Source organism: Saccopteryx bilineata, chromosome 1 (assembly GCF_036850765.1).
Source record: "Saccopteryx bilineata isolate mSacBil1 chromosome 1, mSacBil1_pri_phased_curated, whole genome shotgun sequence".
Classification (NCBI taxonomy): domain Eukaryota; kingdom Metazoa; phylum Chordata; class Mammalia; order Chiroptera; family Emballonuridae; genus Saccopteryx; species Saccopteryx bilineata.
In genome coordinates, this window is record NC_089490.1 from 140,539,741 (window position 1) to 140,561,732 (window position 21,992).

Sequence of the window (21,992 nt, forward strand, 5' to 3'; positions counted from 1 at the left end):
TTTAAAACTTGTCCCAATCACCAGGGAGGGACCTTCCAGAATCCCCAGGGCTTCTGTGTAAACTGAGCCCTGAAGGTGGAACTGAGACTCCAGATCCGAGTGTGTGGTTATAAGCCAAAGTGAAATCTTGAAACGAGATACCAAAACAAGTTCTATTTATTAATGGGGCCCACCCCTTGCTGCCCAAGGGAAAGGAGGTGTCTGAGTCCCCAGAACAAAATAGAAACCGGGGTGATGGTAGAGAGTCAGGCCCAGCCAGAAAAGAGCATCTCAGGTCCTTGTGTGTTGTTTTTTTTTAATATGAGTCCTTGGTGCGGGGCTTCCAAGCCTTAACCAGGAGTCCAGTTTCCCGAGGTGTGAACTCAGACCCTCCTCCACCCAAATCCCTGGCCCTTGGCCCTGAGCAGAAAACGAGGTCTGCAGTGGGTAAGGGGCTGGTGCCCCGTCACGCGCTCGTGGTCATCCCAGGCGAGTACTGCGGAGAGACGAGGGGTTGGCCCGCAGGGGCAGGTTCAGCTCCGGCCTAGGCTGGGACCCACTTCCCAGAAAGAAAGGACTAAGGGGCGGAGTGGGGCGAGGAGAGGCGGGAAGGTGCAGGTGTCCAAGTTAGGGAAGTGAGGCCACCAGGGCTAGGGTCACAGGGTGAGACAGGGTAGGGGCATGAGACCAGGACAGGAGAAGGATGCTGCGGCTGCCCCCCACCTGGCCCGCCACGGTCACGGTCTTGCTCTGGCCCCCCGGCCGCCCTGCCGAGGCCTCCCCGCCAGGCCCCTCCGGCCCGATGCTGCCGCAGGAGGGGAATCGACACAGTCGCTTACGCTTTCGCTTGGGAACAGGTGCAGGAAAGTCCCGGTGGCTGCCATCTCGCCATCATTCCGAGGGGTGCCTGGGGTGGTGCTCAGGCCGGCCATTGCGCCAGGGGAACTCTGGGGGCGGCCTCAGTCAGGGTGTGACTCCTGTCCTGCCCACAAGCCAACCTCCCCCCCTATGTGGCCTGCCCTACACCCACAGCCCACCTGAGCATGGCTCCTTACCTTCGGCAACCCGTCTATGTCACCCGAGCCTGTGGATGACAGACACACGGGAACGTGAGACTCAGCTGCGCCTGCGCCAGTAGTGGTGGTGGGGCATCAATCCCTCTGTGAACTTACCCGGCTGGGCGGCTGTGCCCACTCCCGCAACCCAGCCCACTAGGTGTCCTGGGAGGAGGGCCCAAAGGGGTATCAGTGCCTGCTGCCAGGCATCCCCATGATTTAGTTCTTGAACCATTCCCCAGTGTAGCCCATGTAGCGCTTCTACAGGGAACACAGGTGGAGAAGCAGCATGGAAGCATTAGGTTAGGAAAGCAGCCTGTGTGGGGTGGGTGGATCCGGGGCCACCCACTTACCCAAGGATCCATTTACGTGGTGTGGTTCCAGCGTGCTCATGGCTGCCATAGGACCCTCCGGGCCGGGGTCCAGTGGAAACTGTGGGCAATAAGGCAGCATGAGACTCGGGCCACTGCATTCAGCAGCCTCTATCCCACAGGTCCCCACTTACGTTAGCTCTGCCAGCGCCCGGCCCAATGGAGTTCATGATGGTGTACATGTTCTCACTGGAGTTGGTGGAGTCTAGGGAAGAAGACTCTCATGAAGGACTGAATATGAGGGGATCACGCCTTCCCACACCCTGCCCAGCCCCTAGTACCTCCAGGGCTGGGTATGATGGGTGTTCCAGGGGGCCCACCACCTCCTGGGGGTCCCTGCATACAGAGGTAGACAAATCATTACAAAAGCCCTCACCTGCTGCCCTGCACCCTCCCATCAGGTTGCCCAGCAGTCAGTGACCCCACTCACCGTGTAGCTGCCAGGGGAGGAGGCAGAATAAGGGATCTGAGAAGAGGGGCAGCTGTGAGCAGTCCACTTCCCGTACCCACCCCCCGTAACCCACCCCACCCCACCCCCCATTCCCCAACTCACCAAGCTGCCACTGGGGCTGGCCCATGGGCCACGCACTCCAGGGCCCCTTTTAAGAGACGGTAGGTGGAACCTGGGGCTGGGCCAGGTAGCATCCCCAGGCAGCATGCCCCCTAACCCTGCCCCATGGGCCCCCAGAAAAGAAGATGTTGGCTAAGGAGTAACCACTTGGAAATCCCAACCCATCACTCACTGGCCTTTGAGCCTCAGTTTCCCCACCCAGCAGTGGAGTAAACAATATTCTGGGTTGTTGTGCTGCTGATCCAGCCCAAGAAGCTGGGTATTGGCCCCACAGGCACATTCTGGGTGTCCCTTAGGGCCTTACATGTTCATGGTAGGCAGGCCTGGGCCAGCAAGGGAGTTGGGTGGGGGCCGCATGCCACCTCCGTAGTTCTGTGAGGGGAAAAGAGCCCTGAGTGCAAGCCAAGAAGGAAGAGTCACTGAAGCCCCCTGGGTTGACCCCTTACCTGGGGCCCAATGCTGGCCACGCCCCGTGAAGGAGTCACCCTCTGCATCAGGCCCATGCTTGGATGCCCTGGGGTAGGGGCAGAAGGAAGGTGGTTCAGGTCAAGACCACTCCCCAGTGTGGACACGCGCCTGTGGGTGTGGGGGGTTGTATGGTGAGGCAGCCGCGATGGAGCATTTAAAGCTGCGGTCCAGATGGCTGGTGGAAGCTGCAGCTTCTCTACTCACCCTGAGGACAAGGGGAGGGGTCCATGGCTCCAGGGAGGAGGGCCTGGGAACTGGGGAGGCCCACAGGATGCTGCAGAGGGGTCATGGCACCAATGAATATGGGTGCCCCCACCTTAACCCAGCTCCTGCCCCTCCTCTCATGTCTTCCCTTTCTCACCTGACTCGGCATCCGCAGGGTCAACCGGGGGCCCCCTGGGAACTGCGGTGACATGAAGGGCTGGAAGAGGTGGGCCAGGGGTCAGTACCCCCCTCTACCCACTCACCATTCCAAAGCTATGGGGTTCCTGCTGCACCTGGGCTCAGAGCCTGATTCACCCCTTCCTCTGGGCCCAGCCAGCAAACTACAGCAGCTGGCTCGGTGTGTATGAGCACAGAAGAGTAGGGTGTGCATGGGCAAAGGGGCAGGGTGGCACAGGTCCTTACCTGAACATGAGGCCCCATCATGGGGGCGTTGGGGTTGTGGGGGGGCAGCTGGGAGCCAGGGGGGCCCTAGGAGGACAGAACCAGATGTGTTTGGAGGAGCTAGGTCACCCAAAGCTCGAGTTTCCTGAGGTCTTGCTAAGTCTGGCCAAGGGAGGGGAATGGGAGGGAGGCAGGAGGGTGGGCCACTCACAGATCTGCAGGACAGGGCGGGGTGCCTCCCACTGGAGGGGTATAGTTGGGACCCGTGGCTCAGAGTCACGCTCAGCAGGCCCAGGCACCCTGGCATGCGCATACACAGGTCAAGTGTGCAGAGTCCCCACCCTCTCCTGCAGGGGCCCAGACCCTACAGCCTCTCCTTTGCCAGCCCCAAGGCCCCACATGTACATCCCCACTGCACCCACAACCCTCCCACCCGACTCTAGCCTGTCCTTACTCAAGGCCTCTCCTGATGTGGGACCCCCAACCCACTCAACACCCACTCCTATCACTCTTTGAGACATGTGCACCCAGAGTTAGGGGGACAAGGGCCCCAGCCCTGGCTGTACCTGGAAAAAGCCAGGTGCCATGGGGCCTGCTGCCATTGCATCGTTGGGGGCTATGCTTCCCATCAAAGGGCTGGGGGCAGCTGCAGCACTCTGCAGGGTAGGGAGACACAAGGGTTTGGTCAGGCCACTTCTGCCTGAGTTGTCCCTCCTCAGCAAGCGGCCAGTCCCACAAACCAGGGAACCCAAGCCATTTGATCCTCAGTCCACACATGGCAGGATGCCTGAAGTGGCCACTAGGTGACAGAGCAGCTGTTCCCACCTGAGTTTAACAACCCTGACAAGTCCACAGATTTAGATTTGCCGGGCAGCCTCATAGGGGCTCTGCCTCCTTTCTGCACCGGAGAACCTACAGGTGGTTAGGGCCCAGCTGGACTGAGCCCACAGCCCAGGAAGGACAGGGATCCAGAGATCCCAACCCCCAGAGTCCAGAACCTGAGGCTTGTGAGGGGTCTGATAATATAAATAAACCACCCAGGACAGTCATCCAGCACAGGCTGATTTTTTTTTTCCATTGAGAGGAGAGAAGAGAGGAAGGGGGGAGGGCAGAGAGAGAGCAAGAAGCATCAACTCATTTCACTTAGTTGTTCCATTTAGTTGTGTACTCATTGACTGCTTCTCATACATGCCCTGACCAGGGGTCAATCCCACAACCTCCAGCATGCTGGGTTGACACTTTATCCACTGAGCAACCCAGCCAGGGCACAGGCTGATTCTTTCTGTCTGAATCCAACCTCTGTTGAGTAATGGCATGTCCCCCAGCCCAGGCCCTTCCCAACATACCCTGTGTCCTGGCTGGCAAGGCAGCTAGAACCCCAGCTCTACCCAACACCCCAAATAAACAAAAGATCAATCAACAGCTTTAAGATGAACCTCCCGCCCTGGCTGGTTGGCTCAGTGGTAGAGTGTCAGCCTGGCATGCAGAAGTCCCAGGTTCGATTCCTGGCCAGGGCACACAGGAGAAGCGCCCATCTGCTTCTCCACCCCTCCCCCTCTCCTTCCTCTCTGTCTCTCTCTTCCCCTCCTGCAGCGAGGCTCCATTGGAGCAAAGATGGCCCGGGCGCTGGGGATGGCTCTATGGCCTCTGCCTCAGGTGCTAGAGTGGCTCTGGTCGCAACAGAGCGACGCCCCAGATGGGCAGAGCATCGCCCCCTGGTGGGCATGCCAGGTGGATCCCGGTCAGGCGCATATGGGAGTCTGTCTGACGGTCTCCCCATTTCCAGCTTCAGAAAAATACAAAAAAAAAAAAAAAAAAGATGAACCTCCCTCCCCAGGGCTCCTCAGAAGGTACTGAGTGACCACTCTCCCAGACCCCCCGGGAGGGAGGGGCTGAAGAGCTGGGCTCCCTGGATGCAGTCTCCAGGTCCTCAGCCTCTCTTCAGATGGAGGAGGGGAGAAGCCAGGTGCTAGAGGGGCCTTACTGTGTGTACCAAAAGCAGAGATGCAGGGGGTGGGCTGACAAGTCACTTTCTCTGGTTGGTTCCAAGGTCCCAGGCTTGTCAGCCCTTGGGACCTACAGAGGAGGTGGGGATGAGGGACAGAGGGCTAGTCTACAAGGCAGAGCTGGACACATCAAAGGATAAGAAAGAGCACTGAGTAGACAGTACTTTTCTGGGGTCCTCTCCACTCCTGTTTGTCTGCATCACCCCCCCCCTCACTGGGCCCCAAGAGGAACGCAAAAATCTGTCTTCATCACCTGTATGATGAAGGCTGTGTCTCGGCTGGTACAAACCTGCACATACCAGGGGCACTCCAGAATTTATGGAACTGCAGCCACTTGGGCTCAGAGGGGTTAAGCACTAGCCCAGTCACACAACACTTCCTGCCTTACAGGAGTGGGGCAAAGGGCCTCTGAAGACACCCCACCCAGTGAAACTGCAGCCTGGCACCCTTCCTGTTCCTTCTCAAAGGTCTGCCTTCAAAGGACTCCTGCCCAGGCCCCAAGCTGGGGGTACTGTGGAGCCTCCCCAGGCCAACAGTGACAGGGAGCACTCCCAGGGCCCAGCACAGGTCATCTGAAAGCCCAAGCGGCCCTGGGAATTGGTGGAGACAAATCTCTCAGCCCTCAGGTCCCCCATGCCTCCATCTCAGTTCCACATAAATACACAGCCTGATGGTCAGTAGCAGGTAATCTGGCCGGCACCTGCCCCAGAGGCTAGAAGGAGAAACCTCTGAGCTCTGGGTCTGTCTACCCACCACTGCCAACCCCCCACAGGGAGGGCAGCAACCTGCATTCATAGCCCCAGCAGACTCCAGAGTGGTTCCTGGTTGGAGAGGGGAGGATAGTTCTGGAGAGGCTGACAGCAGGGCTCCAGACACAGCAGGCCCACAGGGGCTCAGGCTGAAACTCCTGCCCGCTCTTCTGCAACCTCAATCATCCACCCAAATGCACCCAACCCATGTTGCTGGCATTTCTTGGAGATGCCAATGTGGCTGGGGGCAAGGGACAGAGCTCCCCTGGGAGGCAAAGTGCCTCCAACTAGGATGGGGGCTACAGGGAACCCTTATCCCAAGCCCCGGATGTACTGGCACCAACTCCCCAGGCACCCTGCTGCCATGGTAACCAGCACACACCAGGAAGTGTGCTGATGCTGATGTGGAGCGTCAGTGCCTTGCCCTCCCAGGAGACACCAGAAGCAGTCAGACCCAGGTGGAGACCAGGGCGCTGCGGAGGCTACAAAAGGGAATGGCTCCAGAGACATCAGAGAGGCACAAGCAGGGCCATAGCTCCAGATACCCCTGGGTCCCTGGTCTGGCAGAACTGTGACAAAGGGACAACAAAGGCACAGAGGGATTAAATGGGGGAAAATGGCAGGGACCTCAGCTTCCATGAACATACACAGAGTGAGTGTGGGGTACTACAGGGACATGGTGATCTGCTGCCCCTGGCAACTGCACCCTGGCCCTGCAAAGGGAGAGGTGGGCAGCTATGCCCTGGGAGGCTTGAGGAAGAGGCAAGTGGGTGCACAGTAGGAGGGGGTGGAAGGGGGAGATCCCCTGGAGATGCATCTCCTCCAGAAGCCATCTGAGTTGCTATCTGCTCCTGGGGTCTACAGCCAAGGGCCCCCATGCCCTCCCTGGCCTGCCTTCTGCCTGAGAGGCCAGGGTAAAAAGGATAAAGGCAGGGGGCTGCCATCTGCACTCCATGACAAGATGCCACCCATCCCGTCACATCACCCCCCCCATACCGCTCCTCTCCAAACAGGCTCTGATGCCACCACCGCCCCCCATCAACCAAAAGGGAAACTGAGGTCAAAGCAGTGAGTCAGCAGCAAGGTTAGGAAGTGTCCTTGGTGCTGTCAGCTAAATCCCAGAACCCTGGTTGGGTTCCTACCTCAGGAGGCTCAGAAAGGCTGGGATAGCAGACAGTCTATCTAGACAGGACCAGGGGCTCAAATGAAGGGGAAGGGGGGCTGGCCTCAGGGAAGTATGGGGTCTATAGTGCAGTGAATGAGCCTCCCTGTGAGTGACCCTGGGCCCAGCCTACCTAAGCCAAGCACAGGCCATGCAGCCACCACCCCCACCCCAGGCCCCACCACCTTGCCCATGCCAGGTCCCTGGAGCAGGACTCACATAGTCCTGAAAGGCCTTGGCCTCACTTGAGTGCTCACATGCCTCTCTGCGGTCAGGTGCTGCACAGTACAAGTCCCAGAACACGCTGTGGGAAAAGAGGGAGAATGATAGTTTCCCCACATAGACCCCACATTGCCAGACCCCACACTGCCCCCCCCCCCCGCATACCAGCCCTGCACGCACCACCACCAGGAATGCAAGAAGCCTGGGGGCTCCCCCAGCGTTATGTTCTTCTCCCAGCGGATCTGTATAGGAGAAGGAAAGCAGATAAGGAGCCACTGCCCAGTCTGCTGGACCCCTGACCTACCTCAGGCATGGAACATAGGGCAGGGGACCAGTGGACCAGAGTAAGGTAGCCACAGGGAACAAGTGAGAGAGCACAAGGGCAGAGGAAGTAACGGCAGACCCTCAGACAGATGCCTGTATGCCAGCCATGGGCCCTGATCCACACCATCCCTCTGTTCCTAAGGCCTTCAGAGGGGCCATCTGGCACCACCACTGGAGCCCCGATGAAAACTGGGAGCAAAGAACCCTAGTGTGTAGGTGGAGAGGCCAGGCCAGCTTACCTCGGACAGAAAGGTCTGGGCTGATTTCTGGGCACCAATATGCAGCAGGTACTCATACACATACAGTGCTAACCTGCAGGGAGGGGAGCAACTCAGGCTCTCAGAAGGCCTGGGCTGGGTCAGTTTCAAACCCCTCCCCAAGGGTCTTGGGAGGGGCTCTCAGGCCAGGAACCTGCCTTCAGTTGGACAGGTAGAGATAAAGGGCACACAGTGAGCCCTCATTGTACCCACCCCCAGCCTCATTCACTGCCCCAACAAGTCCCCCAAACCCCTTATCTCACAGGAGATGACATTCTCACTAGTTGTTCAGCCTGGCCAACTCCTACACAACCATCAACACCCATCCTGCAGGCCCCTCCTCTAGGTAATACTGCCAGCAGTCCCCAAACCCCCATTTCCAGGCCAAATTCATGTCAATTCAACACCCTTCATGTACCAAATCCTAGCCTTATCCTGCTGATTCCAAGACCTAAGAGCTGCCTTGGCCTTAGGGAGGTCTCCTGCCTGGAGAAAGAGCTCCTGGGTGTCACTCCTGACTGCGCTGCATGGCGTCTCCCAGTGGGCACCCTGAGCCATGTGCCCAATGCCAGAGCTTTACTCACGCCCAGCCTTGCCTGCTGAGGACACAAAGCTCTCTCTTCTCCTCCCTGAGGCCTTCCTCCTCCAGGTGTCCCGGGGCCCCTCCTCTTCCTGGGGATCAGTTCCTGACAGCTCTCTGTACCAGCCCCCAGGGAGAGTCTGGAGTAGTGTGGGTAGGTGAGAGGAGATGGGGCCAGCAGTTCCACTCAGGTGGCTGCTAAACACCTACAGTGCTTGGTATGCCCCCCATACAAACTCAGCAGCTGCCCACCCCAAGAGCATGGGCCACTTGCCAACCAGCCACTCCGGCTGTGGGCCATGCAGGAAAGCCTGCCCATCCACCCAGCCTCGCAGGCCTCTCCATCCTCTGCCTCCCACTGCCATGTGTCTTCTACACCAGCTGGCAGAGGACAAGAGCCAGCCCCCTAGCCATTCCTCAGCCATCCATTCCACTGACACCAGCCCCTCTAGGTGCGCCAGGATCTTCCCACTGCCCAGCCAGGACTCAGGTAAGCTGGAGGGATTTTGGATCCAAGACTGGCAGGCCTGAGGCTCCTCCTCCAATTTAGCTGGCCACTCTCCCCTGGCTGACAGCTCTATCTGAAAATAAAACTGCTTTGACTCATCCTGCTCTCCCTGCCATTCCCACCCATGCCTCAATCCTCACACCCCAGCCCCACCACCATCAGACACTCCTGCCAGCTCCTGCCCTCTGTCCTGGCCCCCACTCCCTGCCCCACAGATCTGCCTTTACCCTGGATCCTCTTCCTTCCTTCATCCATCTGTCCATTCTTTCATTCATTCATTCATTCATTCATTCAACAAACATTTACCCAGCACCTCCTTGTTCAGTGAACATGACAGACCCCTGCTCCCCTGGAGGCTTTAACTGCTTGTAAGGAGAAACAGTAGAGCAACAATGTAAGAAGGTAAGTTGGCCTGGACCGGGTAGCTCAGTTGGTTAGAGCATCATTCTGATATGTCAAGATTATAAGTTTGATCCTGTCAGGGCACATAAAAGAATCAAACAATAGGCCTGACCAATGGTGGTGTAGTGTGTAAAGCATTAACCTGGAACGTTGAGGTTGCTGGTTCGAAACCTTGGGCTTGCCTGGTCAAGGCACATATGGGAGTTGATGCTTTCTGCTCCTCCCCCCCTTTTTTTTTCTCTCTCTCCAAAAATGAATAAAATCTAAAAAAAAAAAAAGAACCAATAAATGTATAAATAAGTGGAACAACATATTGATCTTTCTCTCTTCCCCCCACCCTTCCTCTCTTTCTCTAAAATCAATGAATTAAAAAAGGGGGGGTGATCCTGGCCAGATAGCTCAGCTGGTTAGAGCACTGTCCAGTAACACAAAGATTGAAGGTTCAATCTCCAGTCAGGGCATATACAAGAACAGATCAATGTTTCTGTCTCTCAAATCAATAAATTTAAAAAAGTAATAAAGAAGATAGGTTATATGGTGAGTTGGAAGACAGTGTATACTATAGAAAGACAAGGGAGAGATGGTGGGGGTTCCGGGTGGTAGCAGTCCTAGGGTGAAATGTGTCTACAGCTCACTGTACCATGTAACCTATGACGACAACCCAAGGGACAGGGATGGGGCGCACACAAGTAGGACTTACGGTGGTCACACAGCTCCAAGCACTGCAACGCCAAGCAGTCTCCAGTGCCCCTCTCCAACACAGTTGCCTTCCTGGTCCCCTGACCTCCAGGCTCACCTATCCAACTCACTCCTGTTATACCTCCCCTTCTAGAGGCTTCCTGAGCTTTCACAAGTGGCCTACATCCCCAGGCCCACATCCATTAATGAAAGAATGGATATGAAAAGCCTAGGCCTACTCATCATCCCACCCTCTGGGCCAAGAGAGAAGCTGAGGGGTCCAGCTGACCCCCTGCCCACTTTGGGGGTCAGTGCAAGGAACAGGAAAGACTGGAGGAGTGAGACACCCAAAGACAGGTAGCAAGAGGAGTTGGGAGTTTAGGGTCAGGGGAGGGCATGGTTTACATTCTGGCCATAACCCCCCCGCCAGGGGCAGAAGGCTTTCCTGGGGGAGTCTCTAAACCTCCTGAAGAAGTGGCCCTTGGTCCCACCACATCCACCAAGGGCTCCATGCTGCTAGCCCACCAGGTCCTTCTCCATCTCCCTTGGCCCTGGACTGTCCAGTGGTAGGTAGCATTTGACCCCAGGACACAGGTCTAGGAGCCCGACCCTCTTTGATCTCCTCCTCAGCCCAGGTTTCTCCTCTCCTCTCTCTAGGCAGCCTCCCTACTGCTCTGACAACATCTTCACACAATTGCCCACAGGTGCGCCAGCCTGGCCTTCCCAAACTCAGGGTCCACCGCCTACCTGGATCTAAGGCTCAACCTCAACTTGTCCCCACTGCAGCCTTCTCCACAACCCTCTGCACCTGCCACCCCCACTGCTGGGTGGTACAACCTGGGTGGTCCAGCCTTGACTCACAGAGGTGTGGTGCATGCTGTCCCCCACGCCACTGAGATCAAGATCACTGCTTTTAGTGAATTTAGGATAAAACCTTAAGGAAAAGCTCTTTCCTGCCATCTCCACCACACACCTGGTCCAAGTCACTGTCTCTCTTACCTGAATTTAAAAAAATTATTGATTTTAAAAAGAGGGGAAGAACGAGAGAGACATGTCCATCTGTTCCTGTATGTGCCCTGACCAGGAATTGAACCCATAACCCTTGTGCAACCAAGCTATCTGGCCAGGGCTCTCTTACCCGATTTTTTTTTTTTTTTTTTTAGCTCACACGCACGAAAGAGAGACAGAAACAGAGAGAGAGAGGAAGGGAGAGAGATGAGAAGCATCAACTCAGAGTTGCGGCACCTTAGTTGTTCATTGATGGCTTTCTCATACGTGCCTTGACCAGGGGACTCCAGCCAAGCCAGTAACCCCTTGCTCAAGCCAGAGACCTTAGGCTTAAGTCAGTGAACATAGGATCATATCAATGATCCCACACTTGAGTCAGTGACCCTGTGCTCAAGCTGGTAACCCAGGGTTTGCAAACCTATAACCTCAGCATCCCAGGTTGATGTGCTATCCACTGTGCCACCACCAGTCAGGTTCTCTGACCTGAATTTTAACAGGACCCCTCCAATGGATGCTCTGTCCAGTCCCTAGAGTCTACCCCCCATGCACAAACAGATCTCCTCATTAGACACTCCCATGCCACACAGGCCCACACACTGGCCACTCTCCATGCCAGGGCCTTTGCACAGGCTGTTCCTTTGCCTGGGGCACTTCCACCTAGAGACCTGCATGGCTCCAGTATCACCTGTCAGAGGCTTATCTGTTATACCTAACCCCACCCTGCCCAATTTCTCCCCATCATCTTACTTATCCCCACTTGACACATGACTCGCTCCCTGATTGCAGCCCCTCCGGAATGTAACCAGGAGGACAGGGACTTGGTCTCTTTCTCTCCCTGCTGAGCTCACAAGAGCGTCATGGGCCCTCAGCCACCCAAATCCTCTCCTGAGATGTCAGGAGGACTAGCCAAAGTGGTTGGCGAATACTAATAAAGGTCAGCGCTTACTGTTTTGATGGTAAGGATTTGGGATTTTACCCCAAGAGCAAAGAGAAGCCAGAGAAGTTTCCCAATTTTGTTGACTTCTATTATGTGTTGGTACAGGTACTTTGATTTTTACCAGGATCAAGTCTCAGGGAGTAATTTTGGGCTGTTTTTCCTGTGTTGGGTAAAAAGTTTTGAAGCCAGGACCTTTGGCCAGGTTGTTCCAGCCTCTGACTATCCAAGCTCTGAGCTCAGTTACAGGGAAGGGCAGGGCTCTGGTGCTAAATCAAAGCGAAACAAATGAAACTGCAGAATGAAGAGCCCACCCATTGGAGGGGCTCCTGCTGCAAGAAGGCAGACGCATGGCACAGAGCACACAGTGGCTCCGGAAGGAATGTTGACATGGGGGATGTAGGGTGCCTGGCCATGGAGTGCTCACAGAGGCTGCGCAGGGAGGTGATGACATAATGGTCTGTTAGAGCCTTGTGAACTAAAATGCAACACAACCACCATACTCACCAAGAATTACCATAATTACCAGGAATTATCGTAATGGGTCCTCCTTGCTCAGTGCCCTCCTCTCACTTCAAGCCCCTGGATGCTTGAAGGACATGCTGCTGGGGACAGGGAGAAGCCATCTACTCACAGCTATGTATCGTTCATCCCTCCGTCCTCCCATCCCAGCTAAACCACCAGCCAGTTCCCACTGATACCCCCTAAGGGACTCCAGCCTATTTCCTCCCTCCTCTCTTCTACCCTCAAGACTAGGCCTTCAGCCATATCTTGCCAGAGTGGTGGCCACTCTCCTCATCAGCCTCTGCCAATTAAGCTTTCTCCCACCCAGCAGCATGTGACCACCCCCCATTCACAAATTCCATTGCCGCCTTCCCCCTCCTGCCATTTTCTCCCCAAATGCCTCCCCTTATCAGTCACTTCTCTAGAGGCTTCCCTGTGTCCACTGGCTGTGCTCATCCTCTAGGACTCAACTCGGGGTTCCTTCCTTAACAATCTATTACCTGTGCCCTCACCAACAAGAATAGTGATGGCCACACCTGGAAGCAGGGACAGATACACAGGTGACTCTCTCACCTGCTAGGCTATACACACATTCTCTGTGGCTATGTGACATCTCAAAACTATTCCCAGCAGGCCCTGACTGGTTAGCTCAGTGGTAGAGCATCAGTTGGGCATGTGAAAGTCCATGGCCTCACCTCAGCACTAAAATAGCTTGGCTGCCAAGCAATGGAGCAGTGGCCCCAGATGGGCAGAACATTGCCTGTAGGGGGCTTGCCAGGTGGATCCCAGTCAGGGCACACATGGGAGTCTATCTGTCTGCCTCTCTGCCTCTCACTTAATAATTAAAAAATAAAATAAAAACCATTCCCAGGACCCGGGTTCGATTCCTGGCCAGGGCACACAGGAGAAGCGCCCATTTGCTTCTCCACCCCTCCACCGCGCTTTCCTCTCTGTCTCTCTCTTCCCCTCCCGCAGCCAAGGCTCCATTGGAGCAAAGATGGCCCGGGCGCTGGGGATGGCTCTGTGGCCTCTGCCCCAGGCGCTAGAGTGGCTCTGGTCGCAACATGGTGACACCCAGGATGGGCAGATTATCGCCCCCTGGTGGGCAGAGCGTCGCCCCTGGTGGGCGTGCCGGGTGGATCCCGGTCGGGCGCATGCGGGAGTCTGTCTGACTGTCTCTCCCCATTTCCAGCTTCAGAAAAAAAAAAGAAAAAAAAAGAAAAAGAAAAAAAGAAAAACCATTCCCAGGAGAAAAACATTAGATGCTCAGTAATACCAACTGTGGTTGTCATCTATGGACCTATTCTAAACCCACTTGGCAGCACATAAAACACTCAAGGAAATTCACACACACACAGCAGACATTTAGACCTCTACCCCCAATTCACAAAGTCAGAGCCTCTGGGGCAGAAGTGGAATGATGCAAAAGGGACAAAAAGGCCCCCAACTGTCCCTGTCACCTTCATCCCTAATTTAAAAAGACCCCAAACCAAGTCTTGCACTAACTAGTACAAATGCAAGCACTAGTTAGGTCTGGGTGGCAGTCACGGGCTTCCCCATAGGCTTGGAGTATTTACTATATATTTATAGCAAAGGTGCCTTGATGCAGAAAGCCCACTAGGACCCCAGCTTCCCTCTCTCCCTCCAGACCACCCCATCCATCTCTGTACTTCCTAGACTTTGCTGTGCACCCCTGAGGGCCAGGACCCAGCGGTGCTCTGTTTCTGAGGCAGTCTGGCCCAAACCTCATACTAAGATAGGGAGTCAGAGGGGCTCAGGAGAAGGAAGGAAAAGAAAACACAGTCCAGAAGAGCAGAAGACCTGAGCAGTGCAACTTCTTCACCTCATTCCACATTTCACCCAGGAAACCAAAACCCAGAGAAAGGATGTGGCTCAGTTGGTGGCTGCCCGCGTGGGTGCTCTGCCTGCAGCCCCTCACCCAGTCTTTGTGCGAATCCTGCAAGACTGGCAGGCTACATTTCAGATGGGAAACAGAGCAGCCAGCCTACCTCTCTAGTGCTCTCCCTGCCCAGAAGCACTTCCTCTCAAGGCCCAGGCATCCCCTTTGGTGAAAGGTGGGATGCAACCATCTGGTGTTTTCCAAACTATTTAGCAGCAGAATCCCATCTCCAAACCAACACTCATCCAAGACCCTCAACAAGAACACAGAATCATTCTGGCCAAAAAGGGACTGGAGAACAGGTGACACTGCATCTCTAGCTTCACAGGAGGTGTTTCTGCAGATCTCTGCATCCTTTGAGATCCTCTGCTGGGCAGTCTAGGGAGTAAGGGGATGATAGGGAAAGGGATCAGGATTCGAATACATCTTCTCCAGCCCTGGCCAAGAACAAAAGCCAGATTCAAAGAATCAAATCTCTCCTGAGATTTTTATGGGTTCGAAACCCAACTCCACTTTCCTCAACTCAAACCTCTGATTCTCTTCCTTCTCTGATCTCCATGGCCACACTTAAACTGCCATCATCAGTTCTTACCTAGATCATCTTGCCCACCTCCAGAACCCCTGGCCTCTACTCCCAACCCCCTATAAGACCTACTCCACACAGGAGCTGGAATGCACTTTCATACACAGAAGCCTCCCAGGCTCACACACAGCCCTTATGGATTGCCCTTCCCCTACCCAGGGCACTAGCCCCAGCTCCTTTGCCAGGCCTCACCCCAGGGCCTTTGCACTTGCTATGTCCTCGTCTGCCTACTCTTCCTCCAGGTCTCTGCACACCTGACAGCACCCTCATACTCTACTATCACCCACCCCCACTTTGCCTTCTTCATAGAATACCTTGAAATCATTTTAAACCTGGCCTCCTTTTTATTTGCCTAAGTAATTCGACCCCTGCCTCCTGCTAGAATGTGGGATTCTTCAGGGCTGGGACCTGCCTTCTCAACCACGACAATCCACCCCAGACCCAGAAACCAACATAAGAAAATGACCAGGGATATGTTAGGACCCCCAAGGGTGGGGTGGCAAAGCCAGAGAGGCCAAGCTTCCAACCTGGGCAGGAGCCAGATGCTAGTTTCAAAAAGTCTTTGTGCTTGAAAATGGAGTCCAACCTGACCAGGTGGTGGCGCAGTGGACAGAACGTTGGACTGGGATGCTGAGGACCCAAGTTCAAAACCCCGAGGTTACCGGCCTCATCTGGCTAGAGTGTGGGCTCACCACCTTGAGCGCGGGATCAATGACTTGAGCGTGGAATCATACACAGGACCTCATGGTGGTTGGCTTGAAGCCCAAGGTCTCTGGCTGGAGTCCAAGGTCACTGGCTTGAGCAAGGAATCACTTGCTCTGCTGGAGCCCCTCGGTCAAGGCACATATGAGAACGCAATCAATGAACAACTAAAGTGACGCAACTATGAGCTGATACTTCTCATCTTTCTCTTTTCCAACCTGTTTGTCCCTGTCTGTCCCCCCCACCCCCTTCTCTCACTAAAAAAAAAAAGAAAGAAAATGGAGTCCAACCTTGTAACTGTGCACATGGGCAAGGGAGATCTAAAAAGGCAGTTATGCCCTGGCTGGTTGGCTCAGTGGTAGAGCATCGGCCTGGCTGCAGGAGTCCTGGGTTCGATTCCCGGCCAGGGCACACAGGAGAAGTACCCATCTGCTTCTCACCCCTCCCCCTTTCCTTCCTCTCTGTCTCTCTCTTCCCTTCCCGCAGCCAAGGCTCCATTGAAGCAAAGTTGCCCGGGTGCTGAGGATGGCTGTATGGCCTCTGCCTCAGGCGCTAGAATGGCTCTGGATGCAACAGAACAACGCCCCAGATGGGCAGAGCATCACCCCCTGGTGGGCATGCCGGGTGGATCCTGGTTGGGTGCATGCGGGAGTCTGTCTGACTGCCTCCCTGTTACCAACTTCAGAAAAATACAAAAAAACAAAAACAAAACAAAACCTTAAAAAAAATAAAATAAAAGGGCAGTTATCTGCCTACCCTTTTCTGGACATAAAAATCCCGTCTCCAAAATGATCCCAAAGCTGGTGGGGGTCTCATTGTTAACTCAGGCAGAAAAGGCAGGACAAGAGAGGAGTACAGCAAGCCCACATCCAGAACTCCTCTTTACTGCCCAGACATACAAGTCCACACTCCTGGCCTGGCCCTCAAGGAGCATCACCCCTCAAGGAATGTCACCACAGGACCTCTCCAGAATGACCCGGCCTCCTCTCTGTTCTGGCAGTCTATTGCCCACCAAGGCCATACTAGGTGGCTGGACTTCTTAGGATCCTGTGAATTAGCCACTATTAGCATGGAAAGTCTTCCCTCCTGCAGGTACTTTTCCCTGGCACTTTAATAAAACTGCAAGCCACTGGGTACCCGTACTATGAAAGCTCGAAGCTTCTGGCACCTTTCAAGTGTTCCCCCATCCTAAGAGATGATCCTGCGTTTGCATTTCTCAGGAAAGGAAAATAACTCTAGAAGAGAGGCGCTCCCTCGCCCAAACCCACAGAACAGGTAAGTGGCAGAGCCAGCTTCAGGCTGCCGCTTTGCCCCAGACCTAGCTCCCAGTTCTGAGAGCATCAGACCCCAATCGCAGGGTCTGGGATTTAGTTAGGTCCTGTGCTCCTACCAGCCCAAGAGCACCTGTTACCCACGGTCCAGCGCCACGCCCAAAATAGGAGGAGGCGCTTCTGGGTTCCACCACCCAAGGGCCCTGCTGCAGGGCTGAGTCCTGCGGCCTCCCCAGGAGTCCCACTCAGCTGTCCAGCAAACAGGTGGACTTTCTCAAACTCTTCATGAGGGGCGAGGGTCCAGAAAGGCCAGTCTCACCCGCCCTGGAAATTCCCCTGGAGAATGCGGGAAGCAGTGAGGAATCGCGATTCTGCGCGCAGGCGCATCCGCAACCGCATTCACCAAGGTTCGACTGTCGGGGTGGTCTCGCGACCCTCAAGTCCCGCTCGGGTCTCGCACTCCCCCTCAAATCTCGCGCCCTCGAATCTCGCGCTCCCGCCAGGGTCTCTCACGCCTCTCGAGTGTGGCGTGCCCCCTCAAATCTTACTCCCCTTCAACTCTCACAACCTCTCGGGTCTCACGCTCCCCTTCAAATCTCACTACTTCTTGCACTCATCATGCCCCTGAATCTCGCGCGCCCCCTTAAATTTCGAAAATCTTAAGCCCCTGATACCCCTCGGGTCCCTCGGGTCTCTCGCGTCCCTTTAAATCTAGCGCCTCACGGACCTCGCGCTCCTTCCGCCAAGTCTCGCGGCCGGGCCCCTCCGGCGCGCTCAGGCCCCGCACGCCTGGCACCCCGCGCCCACGTGCCCCTTGCAGTGCGCACCAGCGCTGTGACCCACGAAAGCCGCGCGGCCGTGGAGCTCCGCCCCCGGCCCTCCGACTCACTTCTCGCGGGCCTGACTGTCGGAGGGCACGGCCGAGCCCTTGCCCCCTTTGGCGTACATAATGCTCCGAGCCACCGCCGCCGGGGCCCACACCTGTCAGGCGGCGCGGCAACAAGCGCTATTCGTCGCCATAGCTACCCCGAGTCCCGGGTCTCACCGCCCCGAGCCCTGCAGGGGCACCGCGGGCATCATCCGCGTGGGGGAGCTCCACGCGGCGGCGGTAGCTCCAGGTTCAGCCGCGGGTTTATTTTCTTCTCTACCCACTGCTCGGGCTGTTCCGGAAAGCGCGCGCCCCCTCCTCCCGCCGCGCGCGCCCCCGCCCGCCACCACCCCGCCGCCCGCGGGAGCCGCTCTTAAAGGGGCGATGGCGGACGCGCGGGTGGGTCCCGTCGCTGCAACCGTGGGCCGGCGCGCACGCGCGTATGTGTAGGGCTGGTCACATATACACAGGGCATGAGTAGGGACGGCCACAGATGATCAGGGCTATACATACACACACATTGCTCAAATAGGACCGCTTGGGAACACAGCCACACACTCAGTTGCAGATACAATCTCAGTCCCAGAACACACACACGTCTGCACAGACCCTGGAATAACTACAGATAATCCATAAAGCTAAGAGCAATCACACTAGGTGTATCATCCCACCCCTCAGAGCTCCCCATACCCACTTCACCTAAGAACACGCTGTTAAAAACACAGATGTATATACACAATCCCAATAATGGTTGTCACAGCCAACCGCTCACATAGGCACAGAGCCGCGCAGAAACTCGCATGGGCACAGTTATGCCACAGCTTCCAGCGGATGGGAAAATAAGACCCATGGTAGCTGAGCGGCCAACCTGGAGCACTCCGTCGCAGCTTCCCGAGGGCTCCTCACATGGACCTGGGGTCTCACCAAGCCTGTGGACACCCACAGCCGCACACACCACACAATACATAGACAAGAAGCTCCCGGTGTACTCAGACCAAACCCTGGGAGCCAACATGCACAACAGTCACACCCAGAATGCCAGGCAGTCAACAGTCTGACTGCTTGGGTCACTCTGTTGGGTTATGCCTGTGTTGGCAACTGTAAATGGGGCTCGACCCACCTTTAATTGCCCCTCTGCAGGAATCAATTGTGCAGGACAGTGGGTGCCCCATTCCCCTTTGTGGAGCCCTTTTGCCCCCAGTGTGCCTACAGAGGAGGTGGGGGCAGACACTGAGTCAAGGACACTACAAGACAGGGATGCCTGGGCAGGGTGGAAGCCTGTGTCCCAGGATACCTGTGAGCCGTGTTAGACATGAGTGGGCTGGGGGTAACGGGAGGTAGTCCAGTTGGAGGTAGTCCAGTTGTGGAACTCCAGGTCTGGGTGTTTCCATTAGTTTGCCATGGATATTCTTTTTTCCCCCTATATAATACACGTGTGTGTTCCTGTTCCTGTGGAGTGCACCCGTGCGTTGTGCCTGGGGGGTTGGCAGGCACCCAACGAACGGTCCATGGCTTTGCGGCAGTGTTGTGTGTTCGCGGCCGAATGACGTCAGATTTTGTGTACTTGTGGATGTGTGTGTGTGTGTGTGTGCGTGTACCCCCCGCGATGAGTGGATTGGGACCTGTGCTGTGTGTGGTTGTGCACTCAGGTTTCCTTGTGTGTTTGTCTTGATGGGGACGCCCCTCCCGCTGCGGGTGGACACCCCATTCATTATGCCTCCCTCTCTGGGGCTGCCTCCCAGTACAGGATTCTCCACCACCACTCGGGCCTGCAGGCAGGCAGAAATTGAGGATCCGCTGGGGTTCAGACAGAAGAGGAAAGGAAGGGCCAGGCCCGCCCCACCCTCGCCTCCATCCGGGCTAGGAGCTGGGGCCGGGGGAGGGGGGCCGGTGGGGGGGGCGAAGGGGGGCGGTGGGGGGGACGCCACCCCTACCCACTTCCTGTCCAGCTGGCCGTCCCCTCCCCTAGCTTCCTTTACCGCGGGCTGCCGGGGCCTTGCTGGCGCGGAGGAGGGGCTCGCGCCACGGGCTATTGGGGGCGGGGCCGACATTCCGTGGTGCCTGGAGTTGGGGACCACCAGAGGTTCTGGACATAGAGAGGGTGTCGCTCACCTGAGTCACACAGCTTTTTTATTAATTAATTAATTTATTTATTACAGAGACAGAGAGTAAGTCAGAGAGAGGGATAGACAGGGACAGACAGGAACTGAGAGAGGTGAGAAGCATAAATCATTAGTTTTTCTTTGCGCGTTGCAACACCTTAGTTGTTCATTGATTGCTTTCTCATATGTGCCTTGACTGGGGGTCTACAGCAGACCCAGTAATCCCTTGCTCAAGCCAGCGACCTTGGGTCCAAGCTGGTGAGCTTTGCTCAAACCAGATGAGCCTGCGCTCAAGCTGGCGGCCTCGGGGTCTCGAACCTGGGTCCTCTGCATCCCAGTCCTATGCTCTGCGCCACCGCCTGGTCAGGCTCCCTTGTCCCCCCCTTTTTTTTTTGTATTTTTCTGAAGCTGGAAACGGGGAGGCAGACAGATTCCCACATGCGCCCGACCTGGATCCACCCGGCATGCCCACCAGGGGGCGATGCTCTGCCCACCCGGGGCTTCGCCCTGTTGTGACCAGAGCCACTCTAGTGCCTGGGACAGAGGCCATGGAGCCATTCCCAGCCATCTTTTGCTCCAATGGAGCCTTGGCTGCGGGAGGGGAAGAGAGAGACAGAGAGGAAGGAGAGGGGGAGGGGTGGAGAAGCAGATGGGCGCTTCTCCTCTATGCCCTGGCCGGGAATCGAACCCGGGACTCCTTCAGGCCAGGCCGACGCTCTACCACTGAGCCAACCGGCCAGGGTCCCTTGTCCTTTCTTAACCTCGGTTCCTTGAGTCGATGTGAGTCTTCCTCCCCACATTTACTGAGCACCTGCTGTGTGCCAAGTTCTGGGGACTCAGCTGGGATAAATTGTTAGTGCTTGGGGAACAGAGAGTCTGATGGGAAAGTATGGTAAAAAAGCTGGCGAGTTGGAAGGATAATTTCACGGAGTGCCGCGTGCAGAGAAAAGGGCCGGTCTTCAGTGGAGGGGACAAGGTGACTTGCAGGGTCTACCAGGCTCCGGGAGGAGAGCAGAGGAGGGAGAGATGCGGAGGCGCCTGGGGTCCAGGGAGCTGCGAAGGGGGAGGGAGGCAGGCAGGAGCATTGCTCATTGCAAGAAATGGAGCTCCAAACACAGCCGAAGCGCCTCAGGAAAAGTCCTAGAACAGCGTGTGTTGGGCCCCACGCGGCGTCTGGGGAGCTGAGCCAGGCACCTATCCAACCATGCCGTTTGCATTACAGGAGCAGAACCTACAGAAAGAGTCTCTCTCTCTCTCTCTCTCTCTCTCTCTCTCTCTCTCACACACACACACACACACACACACACACGAGAGGGGAGTCCTGGGTTCAATGTCCAGCCAGGGCACACAGGAGGAGCACCCATCTGCTTCTCCACCCCTCCCCCTCTCCTTCCTCTCTGTCTCTCTCTTCTCCTCCCACAGCCAAGGCTCCATTGGAGCAAAGTTGGCCCGGGCGCTGAGGATGGCTCCATGGCCTCTGCCACAGGTGCTAGAATGGCTCTGGTTGCAACAGAGCAACCCCTCAGATGGGCAGAGCATCGCCCCCTGGTGGGCATGCCGGGTGGATCCCGGTCGGGCGCATGCGGGAGTCTGTCTGACTGCCTCCCCGTTTCCAACTTCAGAAAAATACAAAAAACATACCAAAAAAAAAAAAAGATTTGGAAAAGAATGTTCAGATTGCAGTCACGGCAAATGGAAAGGCCCTGAGGTAGGCACAGGTTTCAGATATTGGAAGCAGAGCGAGGAGAGCAGTGTAGCTGGAGCAGGGGAAAGAGGAAGGAAATGATTGCTGGGAGAGCAAAGGAGCTGGACCACTGGGATTTGTTCTGAAAGCAATAGGGAGCTACAGGAAGTTGTAGAGTCCCTAGGGGTAGGATCTGCATCCGGATTTTAAGAAGCTCCAAAAGGCTGCTGGGTAGATAGGGAAGGCTTGGAGGAAGCAGGGTGGTTGCCCAGGATTGAGGCCCAGTTAGACAGGAGCCAGGAGCCAGGGGCCTGGGAAGGGTGTTGGAAGCCTGTGACCCCCTCCCTGGCTCCCGGCCACACCCGTGTGGCTGCACAGGGGGACTGCAGTCCTAAACTGAGTCTCTGTCTCTTGGGACCACCGACGACCCCCCAAATGCCACTCCGCTGGTCCAGGGCAGTGCCTGGGAGTGCCCAAAGCTGTCTTCTGCTTGTGGGG

General features: G+C 56.1%; 1 protein-coding gene across 20 annotated transcripts; it reads right to left on the reverse strand.

The window, feature by feature from the left end:
• Positions 1-138: 138 nt before the first annotated feature.
• On the reverse strand, positions 139-18,021 carry SSBP4 (single stranded DNA binding protein 4). 20 transcript variants are annotated; one of them, XM_066269275.1, is made up of 18 exons: positions 17,730-18,021; positions 7,753-7,825; positions 7,370-7,431; positions 7,187-7,271; positions 3,617-3,706; positions 3,072-3,137; positions 2,806-2,865; positions 2,649-2,718; positions 2,423-2,490; positions 2,281-2,348; positions 1,959-2,004; positions 1,836-1,871; positions 1,687-1,741; positions 1,540-1,610; positions 1,388-1,466; positions 1,035-1,063; positions 819-926; positions 139-475 (listed from the first exon to the last, which is right to left on the reverse strand). In XM_066269275.1, exons 1-18 carry the CDS (start codon positions 17,786-17,788, stop codon positions 446-448), a joined length of 1,155 nt encoding a protein of 384 aa, XP_066125372.1. In that variant the 5' UTR covers positions 17,789-18,021; the 3' UTR covers positions 139-445. The 20 variants fall into 20 exon arrangements, with proteins under 20 accessions (XP_066125372.1, XP_066125363.1, XP_066125436.1 ...); XM_066269266.1 differs by having other exon boundaries at positions 7,355-7,431; XM_066269339.1 differs by having other exon boundaries at positions 139-926; positions 1,035-1,105; positions 17,822-18,021.
• Between the last annotated feature and the right edge of the window lie 3,971 nt (positions 18,022-21,992).